Source organism: Pleurodeles waltl, chromosome 4_2 (genome assembly GCF_031143425.1).
Source record: "Pleurodeles waltl isolate 20211129_DDA chromosome 4_2, aPleWal1.hap1.20221129, whole genome shotgun sequence".
Lineage (NCBI taxonomy): Eukaryota > Metazoa > Chordata > Amphibia > Caudata > Salamandridae > Pleurodeles > Pleurodeles waltl.
The window spans coordinates 48,181,223-48,196,383 of NC_090443.1; the positions used below are offsets into that span (position 1 = coordinate 48,181,223).

General features: G+C 44.9%; 1 protein-coding gene across 6 annotated transcripts in view; it reads left to right on the forward strand.

The window, feature by feature from the left end:
* PAN2 (poly(A) specific ribonuclease subunit PAN2) overlaps nucleotides 1-15,161 on the forward strand; it is a 415,349-nt gene that overhangs the window by 260,806 nt on the left and 139,382 nt on the right. For all 6 annotated transcript variants that reach the window (XM_069230608.1, XM_069230605.1, XM_069230604.1 and 3 more), the window contains 2 exons: nucleotides 1,236-1,373; nucleotides 10,070-10,129. In XM_069230608.1, the coding sequence (XP_069086709.1) occupies nucleotides 1,236-1,373; nucleotides 10,070-10,129 (198 nt within the window). The remainder of the gene's footprint in view (nucleotides 1-1,235; nucleotides 1,374-10,069; nucleotides 10,130-15,161) is intronic.

A 15,161-nucleotide genomic window follows, 5' to 3' on the forward strand; every position in this document is an offset into this window, starting at 1 on the left:
CTGCTGTTGCACTCACTCATCTGACGTTTGATGCAGAAGGTGTGCTTAGTTTGACTGAAAAAGAGAGATCTCCTTAACTGGAGGCCTGTGAGTCTGCTCCCTTGGCTTCTGCTGAGGACCTAACAAAGCTTTTTTGCAGTTTTGAGTACTGTGGAAAGGAAACTGGGCATGGCAAGAAGCATTTTGCTTTTAAATTTGGACACGTCCTTATTCTTTTGAGATTCTGTTCAGAGCTTCTTGTGTGAAAATATTTGAAAATATTTTGAAAACAAGCTATCATTTATAAAGATTGAATTCACTTTACAATTTTGAGATACTTTAAGATATACATTTGATTTTCCTCCAGTATTTTGAGTTTTTTCTTTGTTTTTGTCTTTAGTGTTTTACATACTAACTGTGGCACTTAGATTGTAAAGACAAGACTTGTTGGCTTTAGTGCTTGTTTTTTATTAAGCATTCGAATTGTTTTCCACTTTCTGTGCCTTGTTTGAGTAGTTTTGTGTAAGCTTTCAATACAAGCATTCAACCGGTACTAAGCTAACCAGAGCAATGTAAGCTTCACTCTTCCTTTTTGCTGATTTCCCTTTTTTCCCACTCTCCCTTTCTCACATGCATGTTTCTATAACCCACTGCAAAGCTGGACACATGCTCACTCGCCTACAGGCTGCAGCATGTGTGCCATCTTTCTGCTCTCCATCACCTGGACATTTTCCCTTAAGACACACAGACTGGCTCTTGGACAGACAGCATGGCAAGAATTCATAAAGCACACGTAACCGCTACATGACCGGGCAGCAGCAGGACACATTTTTACCACAAACCAAAAAAGGTACAACACAACAGCAGAAGTACAAGATACTGTCATAGACACCGATGTGCTGCTCCGGCAGCATGAGGGCAACTTTACTTTGTCTGCAGATATACATCATAGGCAGAAGGAGGGCAGGGTTCCCTGGATATGCCCTCTTTGTGCTAGTGGGATTCTCTTGTTTGAGGCTGAAATTATGTTATTTTCCCCTATAGCAGAGCTGAGCCTGCAAGGTTTGGTGCTGGTCCTCTGAGATATTTCATTGGGACATTGACTGATTTCTGGTTATCCACCAGTTGGTGTTGAAGCTCTTCTCTAAAGCCATCCTACACCTGCTAAGGTGCCTCCTGAGGCTTCAGTCATAACTGTCCGACACATTGGCTCTCTCTGATTGTGCTGTTAGCTGACAAATTCTGTTCCATTGTAGCCTGATCCAGCAGAAGAAGATGACGGCACCTATATTTACGACTTGATGGCAACTGTGGGACATATCCTGGACCCCCGGACTGGGGGCAGCCTGGTGGCACACATCAAAGTGGGAGAAACATATCATCAAAGAAAAGAGGTAAGGTCACAGTGGCAGAGCACAATTACACTGCTTTTACCTATAGCTGTATGGGATACAAAATGCAAACAGGCTCTTAAAGTTCAGATATTTTCCTACCTTCGTTTTCCAGTGTATGTTAACCTGTTAGCTGCTGAGACTTTTTCTGCCCCAATGCAGAGCCCTTTTTCTAATGTTTGGGGCATTTTGCGCTAACTTTGCAGCTGCCTTTTACACATGGGGGAATTCTAAAGGGTTTATAGATTTCTGGGGAGAGAACTAAGAATATAGCCAAAATATAGCAACTTTAAAAAACACTGGCATTTGCAGTGCAGTAAGTCTTGCATTTGTGAGAGTTAGAGCTATTGGTGTTGTAAATGACAATGTCTTTAACCTATGTGTTTTGGTTTGGAGTGTAATGGATCTATGCCAGGTGCCACAGCAACCCTTCTAGGCTTGTTACTGCAGGAGAGAGGACACCACAAGGCCGCCATTTTGGAAGTGTTTTTGCCTCATTTCTACAGGCTGGCTGTGATATTATACACAGGAGTCCAGAGGGTGATGGGGAAGCACTCTGTTCTTGTGACAGCGATTATGGGGGAGGGAGGTATTCGAGGTGGGGCCTCTTCAAACAGGAAGCAGTGCTATTCGAAAGCTGTTTGACAGCGCTTCTTGAAGTGGGATCTGCAAGGTCGCAGTAGCTGTGAGGGGACTGTCAAAGCCATGACACCAATGAATTCTGAGAGGAGGAAGTGATGGAGTTTGCTCTACTTTTGTGCCCTATGATACGCTACTCCTCTCACTGTGGCACCCTTGTGTTAGCTTCTTTGCGCTACTGGGTTAGGAAAATGGCTGCCTCTTCTAACTGAACTCTATTTGAAGAGGCCCAATTTACTTCCAAAGGCTACATTTTTTTTTGCTATCATGCTTGTGGTTGTGAACTGCATGGGTCTAGGGTCACAACTCCTTTTCCACAAATTTTGGAGACAACACACTTCATCATTTTCTTGCCTAGAAATAACCTATGTGCTTGTTTGGCAACTCTCTGGAGGTTTTGAAGAGCACATGCTATTGCCTACTGTTAAGCTCTACTCAAGTCAGTTAGGTAAAGCACCCACTGCAGAGGTCTTGACAGAACAAGAATGTCACAGATTACAATCCTGACATAGCTTTTTCACTTCTTCATCTCTTAGTGGTTTTCGTTAAGAACAGCACCTTGTTTGCAGCGCTATGAAATGGCAGAACCTGTATTACCAAGCACTGTACTAAAAAAAATAAAAAAAAGTTATTCCCAGACTGCCTTAACACTAACCAGACAAAGAACCATATGGGGTAGGATGTGGCGTAGGGGCCAGAGCTGCCGCCTTTGGAGCTGGGGAACATGGTTTGAGTCTCTGCGTCTGCTTAACATCTTACGATTCTTGGCAAATCACTAAATCTCACCTTGCTGCCAAAAATGAATGCATTCTTGTGAAATGTAACTGGTGTTCGTGTAAAGTGGCGTAATACCTTTGTATCGAGTTTGCATTATATAAAACTGCTAAAAAACTAAAGCGCTCAAATACCTTTGTGTCGAGTTTGAACTGCATAAAACTGTAAAAACATTTAAAAAAAGACCCTGCAAAGATTGCAAAGAAACAGCAAGATGCCTGAAAACAAGCAAGAGGAAGGAACAACATACTGCCACGCAGTGCAAAGGGGCAAGGAAAAAAGAGAAAAATAGTGCACCACACTGTTACATGGCTGATCGTGCAATAATCCATGTAACAGGCTCATTCGCAAAGGTGGTAACAAGCTAACCTCAAGGTGGGACAAATGTAAAGAATTTACCAACAACATCAAGGGATTTTTTTAAGGCAGGCCCAGTAACCAGTGAAAGTGATGGGCATGAGATGGGAGTGGTCAAAGCCCACAGAATAGATTATAACATGTCGAGAAGAACAGCACTTGCGCGCTATGATTGACCTAAAAATGGGGGAAACGCGCTTTACAAGAAAGCGTATTTCTGCATTTTTAGGAGATTTATTGATTGTCATAAATGTTTCAATATTTCCCTGCTGCATTCACAGACCCAGGTCCCGCAGACCGCATCATAGTATGTCTTTGTCCATGAGTTCAAATATAGATCTGTGGACTGGAAGCCTAACAGGATCATTTTCCGCTTAATGTTCAAAACACTTTTTTTGATTATCATCACAAAACTGCGTGTCCACATTCAAATCCACATAAAACCACTTTCAGCAGAGATCATGAAGGTAAAAATGCAGCCTGTTCAGCTTAAATTGATCATAGAGAAAAACTGAGCCTGTTCCCTTAGGAACCTGGGAGGCACCTCTTACCAGAATGCATTGTACCTGCAGTTATCTTTCATAGCAAGTTCCTTTTTCCAGTTCTTTAGAGAAGAAACTCAGAACACCTACTGAGGAGTTTTACATTTACAATATTCCTTTTATTCCTATCTGGTTTTATTTTTATCTGATTCACACAGCGTTTTAAGTTATGAGCTGTCAAGTGTAACATTTTATCTTCTAGCCTGACAATTTTCAGTCAGAAAATGTGTTTTCTTCACGTACCTTTCATGTGGGGAAAAAACAATGACTGATGCCCACAAGGCATGTGTGGTTTGTTGTCCTTGTAGGGAAGTACTCTCTTTTTGGCATGGTTACTCCCACATTTTGCCTATCAGTGTGCATAGACTGTTTTCACAGGGATCATGCTAACCCTAGTGTATAGTACTTAAGAACCAAGGGCATTGGGCCCCATGGGCTGCAGCAGGTATTATCCCACCAGTGGGAGCCCATGTAAAATGTGTCTGCAGTATAGGAAACTGGCCTGGTGTGTGTGGAGCAGCTGTGGTGTTAACACCTTATACCAGGTCCAGGTATCCCCTCTTAGTGAGGTGTAGACAGTGTCTAGGAAGCCAGGGCTGTCTAGAAGAAGCTGTGGATGAGCAGCCATAACGTACCTAGTTGACATGCACAGCTTATGCAATACCACTAGTCACACAGCACTTAAACAGAAGAAAGAACCACACAATGTTAAAAAAAATAAAGGTACTTCATTATAGTAACAAAATTACTAAAGTACTGACTAGACAATACTCCAATAGAAGTTTAGTAAACACACTGTTATATACACATTAGAAGTCAGTGATTAGCTTAGAAAGGAATGGCAAATAGTAAAAACAATAGAAAATAGTGAAGTCCGTACGGGGAGGCCAAACTATATACTATGTAAGGGGAATGTGAAAGGCAGTCCCCCACCCAGGAGAGTGAAATCCGTAGAGGGGAGCTGGAGGAACTAGGAATCCCAGAAGGTAAGTACCACAGTGCCCCCCGCAACGACCATGAGAGAAGAGGCAAGTACCTGTTTTTTCCCCAATCCCACAGGACAAATTTAGAAAAGGACTGTGCAAGACTCAGCCAAGACTGGAAGAAACCAGAAGTGGATCCTGACAGAAGAGGACCTGCAAAAGAAGGGGATCGAGTCCAGTTCGAGTTGGAGTGTCTGGCTGTGGCAGGAGCCACTACCCACCCTACTGTGGATGTAGAACCAGGATGATGGGGAATGAAAAAGCTCAGCAGTGCAGCACAGGAGCCGAGGAGGAGTTCCTGAAGTGATGCAAGAGATGTCCCACATCTGCGGTCGTGATGCAGCTAGTCAGTGAAGTTGGAAAACCACCAACAAGCCTTGGCAAATGCAAGAGTTGGGGGAAAGTTTTTGCAAGGCTGAAGAGGACCAGCAAGGCTCAGGGGACTTGACCCAAGGAGGGGAGTCCGGGGTGACCTTCAGCAGCTGGGAGAGTCACAAGAAGAGGCGGCAGCCCCCACAGGCGATTAACGGGCAGCAGGCATAGGAGTCACAGTAAGGCCCACTCAGCACACCTGAAGAAGTGTCCCACGTCACTGGAGCAGCAGGTAAGAGACCGTGCGTTGCAGGGAGAAGTGCTGGGGACCTGGGCTACACGGAGCCTGAAGATCACTTGGAGGAGGAACAAACAAGCCTTGGTAGCTGCAAGAGTTGTGATGCACAGGGGTACTGTCCTGCAAGGAGAGGTAAGGGCTTACTGTCTCCCAAGTTGGACAGCTGTAGAGAGGGCCAAGGGGACCACTCCAGACCACCACCTGTGATGCAGGATCCACGCATATCCACGCAGCCGGTAGTTGTTGCAGTTGATTCCTGCGGATGCAGTGGAGTGACTCCTTCACTCCAAGGGAGATTCCTTCTTGTGCAGGCTGAAGACTCATCACCCTCAGAGGATGCACAGCTGGGGAAATTTTGCAGTTGCTCGAAGGAGCCGGAGAAACAGTGTTGCAGAGCAGGGTCTTTGCTGAAGTCGCAGATTGTCGGTTCCTGGAGGGTCCAGTTGCAGTCCCTGTGGCCAGAAGATGAAGTAAACGATGCAGAGGAGTCCTGCTGGAATCTTGCACATTGAATCTGAGGATCCACCCAAGAGGGAGGCCCTAAATAGCCCAGGAAGGGAGATTGGTCACCTAGCAGGGTGACCACCTATCAGGAGGGGGGGCTGTGACATCACCTGCCTGACCTGGCTACTCAAATGCTCCCATGGGCCTCCGCCCATCTTGGATTCAAGATGGCAGAATCAAGTGACAACTTGGAGGAACTCTGGGCACCACCATTGGGGTGATGATGGACAGGGGAGTGGTCACTCCCCTTTCCATTGTCTAGTTTCGTGCCAGAGTAGGGACCGGGGGTCCCTGGACTGGTGCAAACTGGTTTATGCAAGGAGGGCACCAAATGTGCCCTTCAAAGCATACCAGTGGCTTGGGGTGGCCACCCCTCCCAAGCCATGTAACACCTTTTTCCAAGGGCTGAGGTGTTGGCCTCCCTCACAGGAAATCCTTTGTTCTGCCTTCCCCTGCTTGAGCTGGTTGAGCAGCAGGAGGGCAGAAACCTGTCTGTGGGGTGGCAGCGCGGGCTGCCCGAAAAACCCCAGAAGGCTGGTAAGAGCTATGCTGGGGGGTCCTCTATGGAGCCTCCAGAGTGCATGGAATCATACAACCAATATTGGGGTATGATTCCGACATGTTTGATACCGAATGTGCCCAAGTTCGTAGTTGACATTATGTAGCTGGACACAGGTAGTGTACCTGTGTCCAGTACACGGGTAAAATGACATCCCCGCAATCGCGAAGTCCATGAAAATGGAACTGGAGTTCATGGGGGCATCTCTGCTAGTGCAGGGGTGCCCTCACACAGGTACTTAAACCCTGTCCTCTGGTCTAGGAGGGCCTGCCATAGGGGTGACTTACAGTGACCTGGTGTAGTGACCTGTAGTGAAAAAGGGTGTACACACCCTTTCACGTAGGCTGCAGTTGCAGGCCAGCAGAACACTTTGCATGGGCTCTCAATGGGTGGCATAATACATGCTGCAATCCATGGGAGTCCCCTGGTACCCCAATGCCCTGGGTACCATATACTAGGGACTTACATCTGTGCACCAGCATGCCAAATGTAGGGTGAAAGTAACTAAGGTACCAAGTTAGAAGGGAAAGAGCATAATCACTGGGGTCCTGCTTAGCAGGTTCCCAGTGAACAGGCAGAAAATGGGAGTAACCTAGCCAAGAAAGAGTGTACTTTTAATTGAATTGTAAAGGGCTGGTGATGTGAGTTGGAGGCCAAGTGTATGTGGTGTGTGAGCGTGGATGTACAGGGGTTATGAGTGTTTGTACTAGATATGGTAGCAGGAAGATTAATGTGTGGTGGAGTCTAAGGCTTGTTTGGTTGTGTGTTTTTGGGAAAAAAAGGAGGATGGTGTTGGTGGATGTTCTGAGAGAGGGTTGAGTATGGGGTCGGTGGTGATGGAATGGAGTGTGTTAAAAGTAAGTAGAGGATAGAGCTGGTCTTTTGTGTGAACAGTGTGTGTATGAAGGGATTAAGGTTATATATAAGGTTATATATAATGTGGGTTTATGTTGTGTTGGAGATGTGTGGATTTGATAGTGGTATAGGACAGAGTGGCGACTTTGTGAGGGTAAAGGTGCCATTTTGTGGCCGTAGAGGTAGAAGTGTGTATAGATGTTGTTTGTGTATGGGTTGTTGAGACACTGAAATGTGGATACAGTTTGTTGTAAATGAGTAGTGTGACTTTGCTGAGACTGTTATTATGTTTGTAGCTTAAGGCGGTTAATCAAAACAGATTTATCAGTCTCTTAAAACACTCTGCTTAGGCTGAAGGTTGTATTTTGCTTTTTTAGTATGTGAAGACGGGGGGGGGGGACTTCTAGGAGCCAGCACAGTTTAGGGGAAAACCAGGAGAGAAATGTAACAGTCATCTGGTTGAAAAAAAAAACAACAGTTTTTTAAAAGTATAGTTTGTGCACAAAAAACAAGAAATAAATGTTAACACTAGTGAGAGAGAAAGGGCAGTTTCTACTGTTTAAGACATTACAGTGCAAAGTCTGTGTGCTTACCACCTTCCTTTGTCTTTGCTGACTGGGCTGCTTAGGGTTCAGATAAGCTGGGACAACCAAAATGCTTCATATATTGCCTTGGATTTAGCCTGTTTGCTCTGTATCACGTTTACAGGAATTGAGCAGAGGTTTATTTTGTGTCACTTGTGACATATAGCTTGATGGTGGCTTTATCCTTTAGGGTGAACACTTGTCCACCCCAAATAGTAATTCACTACACCCAATATCTAAGTCCAGAGGATGCCCCCTAAAAACACATCAACATCTGGAGGGAGTTCCTGTTATTACAGAAGAATCAGAATTTATTGTAGACAACCGAGGTGATGAGAACGTTACAAGTGGTATGGTACCGTGTTTAACCTAAATAGATATTTTTATGTTAAATGTGGCTTGAAAATGTGACACATAATGAAAAGATGTGTAGTTTGATTTGTTAAAAACTAAAAATAGTTTTATTAAAAAATGTGAAAAAAACTAAAAATTTGAAAATGTTTATTTTGCAACACTGCAAAAAAGGGGTAATAAGGGTTACTGTAAGAAGAACAGTTTGTGAGGACAATGTAGATAGTTGCAGTTACAGTAGGTTTACACAATAAGTTAATGATTTGGGACAGTCATTAGTCTACAGTTATTGTAAGTGTTGAGGATAGTTTTGGACATGAGGAGAAGGTAAAAGTTGCTTGGGTAACATTTAGTGATGGGGCTCAGGTAAAGGACCATGATGGGGTTAGTGAAGTAGTGTTACGTACTTAATAGCATGGGCAAAGCAATGAGTCTGCAGTTGGGATCAGAGGAAGGGGTTCACAGTTAGGATCAGTGTAATGGATGGGATCAGGAGGTGTTGGGGTTACATTTGGGCTTAGCGTTTGGGTAAGTGGTTGTTTGTTAGTTTAAGAATATTTAACTGATTGGGAGACTAGTAAAAAGGGAAAAAAGAGTAACAGTTTGAACTTTTACCTTTCAAACTTAAAGCAAAATAAGTTGACCATAATACGTTTAGAACTAAATGTTTCAAACTTCTGGGTTCATGCATAGAAATGCAGACTTTAAACCTATATTCTTCTAAAGATGAATGGCATTGGCAAGGTGTCACAGATAGCGGTGAGTTGTTTAATGAGTCAAGTGCTTAATCTAATAAAAGGTTGCACTTGGAATTGGATATTTAAAAAAAAATCGAATTCATCAGCTAGTAGAATTTGAGACTGTTTCTTAACAGTGAACAAAGACTTTAAGGATGCTTACTTTTAAGTAACAAGATGTGGCTGTGATTCAGCCAGCACCAGTGTTGGAACAAAATCTTATATTGGCTTATGTGAATATCCTAACATGCACAAATGTGACAATAAATTATAATCATTTAAGGTTACTTTTCCGGTTGCGATATTAATGTGATGGGTCAGTGAAGTTCAGGCCAGGTTGGTTGTTAAGAACTTTATAATTCATAGGAATAATTTGGACATTGATTCAATTTTTTTTATTTTTTACATTATCGTATCTTTGATTTGCTTGTTGATCAAACAGTAGCTGCCTATGTTCCTCCTTTGGCACAAGTAGAGAGGACTATGTATGTGTAAAATTGTTACACCAATAGAACCCATAATGTAAGACATATCTGAGTTATTCTTTACACATTGGCAAATCCAGAGGCAACAGCACAAGAAATTTAAGGTGGATTTTGTAGCAGTTAAACTGTTGGGCACAGTAGGTTCTCTCATAAAGCATCTGTGGGAGCACTCACTAACAATGCTACTCTAAGGGGGGAATATGTTAAAGAAAATGTGGTGCCCCATACATAGATTTACAAAATATGATTGCCTTGGATAAAATACAAGATGCACAGGTGATAAAAGTGGTAGGATGTATCATATTCAAGATGCTTCAGGCTACACACCCCTGAATACTGTTACTTTCTCCGCTGTGCAAAGCATGTGAACAAAACAAAAATTGTTCATTGTCCAATCATTAGATTGTAGGAAAATGCAAAACACCAGAAGCTATAACAAACATCAAGCTACAAAACTATCTCGATAGGTAAGGGTTGTCATTTCTTTGTCTTCTCACTACCTACCAGCATATCTACTGTGCACACAGTGTCATTGCCAACTCTGGTGACACCCTCTTGAAGGTAGTTTAGAAGCTTTGACTCCAGTGGTTGTGGGTGGTGAAACACGTCTTAGGTGACCTCTAAAAGTGGGATAGCAGGACTTGGCCATGACTGGACATGGACTTTTCTCTGTAACTGAACACTAATGCTGCAATGTCTGATTCCTCCTTTTTCTGTAGGGTGTCACGCATAAGCAGTGGTATCTCTTTAATGATTTCCTCATCGAGCCTGTGGATAAGGTAAGCAGGTGTTTTGAGTGTGTTGTGAGGACTATTGGAAGCGAGGGAGAAGTCCACTAGCAGCTAAAGGACGCATTTTCGATGTATAGACTCTTGAAATGCAGCATACTGTAACTTAAGGTTCGATGGCATGTGTAGCTGTAGATACACATGCTTTGCGTAAGTCTGTCATGTAGTGTTGGGCTCAGCGTGTTAAAAGTTGTTTTTGTTCGAAGAAGATTTTCAAGTCACAAGATTGAGTGACTCCTCCTCTTGGTGATAGTGCGCATGGGCATCAAGTCCTTTGTTAGATTTTCTTTCTGCCGTTGCGTTCGGACATGTTTCGTCTCGTTCCAGTGGAATCATTTTGGTATTTCTCAACTTTTTTCTACCTTTCTATAATATTGTCGGTATTGTTTTGATCGTGTTTTCCATCTGTACTCGATCCGATTTAGACCGTCTGGGTCAAATTCTCGCCCTTAAAAGGGCTTTGCCCTTTTAGGGCTTACTTCAATGTTGGGTTGATGGAACAAACTCAGTTTCAATTCTGTCCTCGGTGTCACGCTAAATTTCCATACACCATCAACATTCCGTGTGCAATCTGTGTTTATCTCCAGATCATCGAGAAGAAACCTGTGACGCCTGCAGATCACTTTGATCTAAAAAGCCTCTCCGGGACCGTAGATCTCGAAATGGTATCCAAGTCCACAGAAGACACAGCTGATAGCTTTGGTGAAGAACACGCACAGTAAGAAAATTGACAAGGGGCAAACTTTCCCATCCCAGACTCAGACTCCGATCAGTACTTGGATGATGATAGCTACTACATACCTCCAGCGCAGTACGAGAGTACAACTGCCCCTTTGCACCATACAAAAATCTTAAAATAGACTCCAGCACTAGTCGTCCTCTACTGCCTTCGGCCAATGGCCGGATCCGAAAAGTAAGTCTGGATGACCCACCTTGGGGTTCGGCACCGAGATTAAAGACTAAAGTGCATTCTGCATCGCCCAAACAGACTCTGACAACAGTCTGAGTTGAGCTGAAAATCAGAAGGGACATCTTCAGGGCCAAATAAATCGAGACCACCTTTGGAGCAGATGTTTTCGGTTTGAGCAAAGCACTCCACACACAAACCTTCAGAGTCGAAAGGGGCAGGTAGAAAGCAGACTACTTCTACCCATGAATCCTCGGACACACAACCTATTTTAGAGGTGATGGACGTTACACATTGAAAAGTACACATTCAGAAGGACACAGGAAGAATAATTGCTTCCCTTCCCATTTCCTTTAAGAGGAAATTGGCTTTTGAAGACACTAGGATGTATCGAAATCAAATAAGGTCTCCAAAAATCAACAGCAGGAAGAGGCTGCAAAACACAAACAGCCGTCACCACCACATTCTCCTGCTTTTCCTTCCACACCACCACCATCACCCACATATGAAGCACAGTTGTCACCACACAAATCCTCACTATCACCACACAGGGATGACTTTAGTGATGACCAGCAGGACAAAGATCCATGGGATATATGTGATCCTCATCTCACCCTGCCAAATGATCCAGACTTATATCCTGTTAGACCTCCTGCTAGACCTTCACCACCAGAAGACACAACTGCATACAAACAAGTAGTAGCCAGAGCTGCTGCCTATCATAATGTGCAGATGCATACAGATCAGATAGAACAAGGTGTTCGGTGGCATGTGTAGCTGCAGATACACATGCTGTGCATAGTCCGCCGTCTTGTGTTGGGTCGGAGTGTTACAAGTTGTTTTTCGTCTTTTCGAGTCACGAGACCGAGGGACTCCTCCTCCTTTGTTTCCATTGCGCATGGGCGTCGACTCCATCTTAGATTGTTTTTTTTCCGCCATCGGGTTCGGACGTGTTCCTTTTCGCTCCGTGTTTCGGGACGGAAAGATAGTCATAACTTCGGAAAACTACGTCGGTATTGTTTCGTTCGGTATCGGGTTAGATTAGAATCGACACCGAATCCTGAAGAGCTCCGGTAGCCCTTCGGGGTAATTTAGATCCCCCGTCGGGGCCTGGTCGGCCCGACCGCGTGCAACATCGAGACTGATGGAACGGACCCTGTTCCGATTCGGTCCTAAATGCCACAGTAAATATCCCTATACAGACCAGCATTTGGTCTGTAACTTGTGCCTGTCACCCGAGCACAAGGAAGAAACGTGTGAGGCCTGTCGAGCGTTTCGGTCGAGAAAAACGCTCCGTGACCGAAGAGCCAGACGGTTGCAGATGGCGTCCACGCCGACAGGACAACGAGGGTTCGAGGAACAGGGAGAAGAAGAGGAAGCCTTCTCCATCCATGAATCGGACTCGGAAGAATTCGACGTCGAAGAAACCGTGAGTAAGACGTCGAAGCAAGCACCACACGGGAAAACAGACAAAGCCCAGGGGACGCCACTGCCAACAGGCCATGGCTCAACCCATAAAGTAGGTGCCCGTCCATCGGCACCGAAAAAAGGCGAACTGGTGCCGAGGTCGTCCGACTCTGGTCGAGACAAAGGCACGCAGCAATCTCGGGACCGAGAAAGTGCTGCAGAAAAGGGTCGACACCGAGACAGCACCACCGAGGCTGCTCGGCACAGAGACAGCGGCACCGAAGATGGCCGACGCCGAGAAAGTTCGACACCGAAAAAGAGAAAAATCTCGTCGGAGCCGAAAACAACAAAAGACACGGTTTCGGTGCCTAAACGACCAGCAACTGAACCGACAGCCAGTTCGTACTCAGAGGAACAATCACTGTCCTCCCAAATGCGCAAGGAAGATTTACAAACCACAGATGTAGACCACACCCAAAAGCGGATCTTCATACAAAGTGGTACAGGGAAGATCAGCACTCTTCCCCCAATCAGGAGAAAAAGGAAACTCGATTTCCAACCACAAGAAAAGACACCACAAGCAAAAGTGGTAAAGAAGGTAACTCCACCACCCTCTCCACCACCGGTAACTCATACATCACCGGCACAGACTCCGTCACATTCACCAGCTCATACCACTATGAGCCAAGATGACCAGGATGCGTGGGATCTCTATGACGCCCCAGTATCAGACAATAGCCCTGAGTCGTACCCTACTAAGCCCTCACCACCTGAAGACAGTACAGCGTATGCACAGGTGGTAGCTAGGGCAGCAGAGTTCCATAACGTGTCTTTACACTCAGAGCGTGTCGAAGATGACTTCCTTTTCAACACCCTCTCCTCCACCCATAGCAATTATCAAAGCCTCCCTATGCTCCCGGGAATGCTAAGGCACGCTAAACAGATCTTTAAAGAACCTGTCAAAAGCAGACCAATAACTCCAAGGGTGGAGAAGAAATATAAAGCACCGCCCACGGACCCTGCTTTTATCACATCACAACTGCCACCAGATTCAGTTGTCATAGGAGCAGCTCGTAAAAGAGCCAACTCGCACACATCAGGCGACGCACCACCTCCAGACAAGGAGAGCCGCAAGTTCGACGCAGCTGGGAAAAGGGTTGCAGTACAAGCTGCAAACCAGTGGCGCATCGCTAACTCGCAGGCGCTCCTAGCGCGATATGACAGAGCCCATTGGGACGAGATGCAGCATCTCATCGAGCATCTACCCAAAGAATTCCAGAAACGGGCAAAACAATTGGTTGAGGAGGGACAAAATATCTCCAACAACCAAATACGTTCCTCTATGGATGCAGCGGATACAGCTGCAAGAACAATAAATACCGCGGTAACCATAAGGAGGCACGCATGGTTGCGCACATCCAGCTTCAAACCCAAGATACAACAGGCAGTGCTCAATATGCCGTTCAATGAACAACAATTGTTTGGACCCGAAGTGGACACGGCAATTGAAAAATTGAAAAAAGATACTGACACAGCTAAGGCCATGGGCGCACTCTATTCCCCGCAGGGCAGAGGCACTTTTGGCACGTTTCGCAAAACAACCTTCAGAGGGGGGTTTCGAGGTCAAACCACACAAGCTAGTACCTCACAAACAACACCGTCTACCTACCAGGGACAGTACCAAAGGGGAGGCTTTCGGGGCCAATACAGAGGGGGACTATTCCCTAGAAACCGGGGAAAATTTCAGGGTCCCAAGACCCCACCAACCAAACAGTGACTCACAAGTCACTCAACCCCTTCACACAACACCAGTGGGGGGAAGACTAAGCCAGTTCTACAAATTTTGGGAGGAGATAACAACAGACACTTGGGTCTTAGCAATTATCCGGCATGGTTATTGCATAGAATTTCTCCAACTCCCTCCAAACGTCCCACCAAAAACACAGAATATGTCAAAACAGCATTTAGACCTTCTACAACTAGAAGTTCAAGCATTACTGCAAAAAGACGCAATAGAATTAGTACCAGGTCCACAAAAGAACACAGGAGTTTACTCACTGTACTTTCTAATACCAAAAAAAGACAAAACACTGAGACCAATCTTAGATCTCAGAACACTAAACACCTACATCAAATCGGAACACTTTCACATGGTCACGCTACAGGACGTATTACCACTGTTGAGACAACAAGACTACATGACAACCTTAGATCTAAAAGACGCCATTTCCACATACCGATACATCCCTCGCACAGGAAATACCTAAGGTTCGTATTCAAGGGAATACATTACCAATTCAAAGTGTTGCCGTTCGGTATAACAACCGCACCGAGAGTCTTTACAAAATGTCTAGCAGTAGTAGCTGCACATATCAGAAGGCAGCAAATACACGTGTTCCACTACCTAGACGATTGGCCGATCAAGACCAACTCCCTAACAAAGTGTTCACACCACACAGATTATGTCATACAAACCCTCTACAAACTAGGGTTCTCCATCAACTATACAAAGTCACACATTCTGCCGTGCCAAACACAGCAATACTTGGGAGCGACAATCAACACAACAAAAGGGATAGCCACTCCAAGTCCACAAAGGGTTCAAAATTTTTACAAAGTCATACAAGCCATGTATCCAACACAAAAAATACATGCAAAGATGGTGTTAAAACTCCTAGGCATGATGTCCTCATGCATAGCCATTGTCCC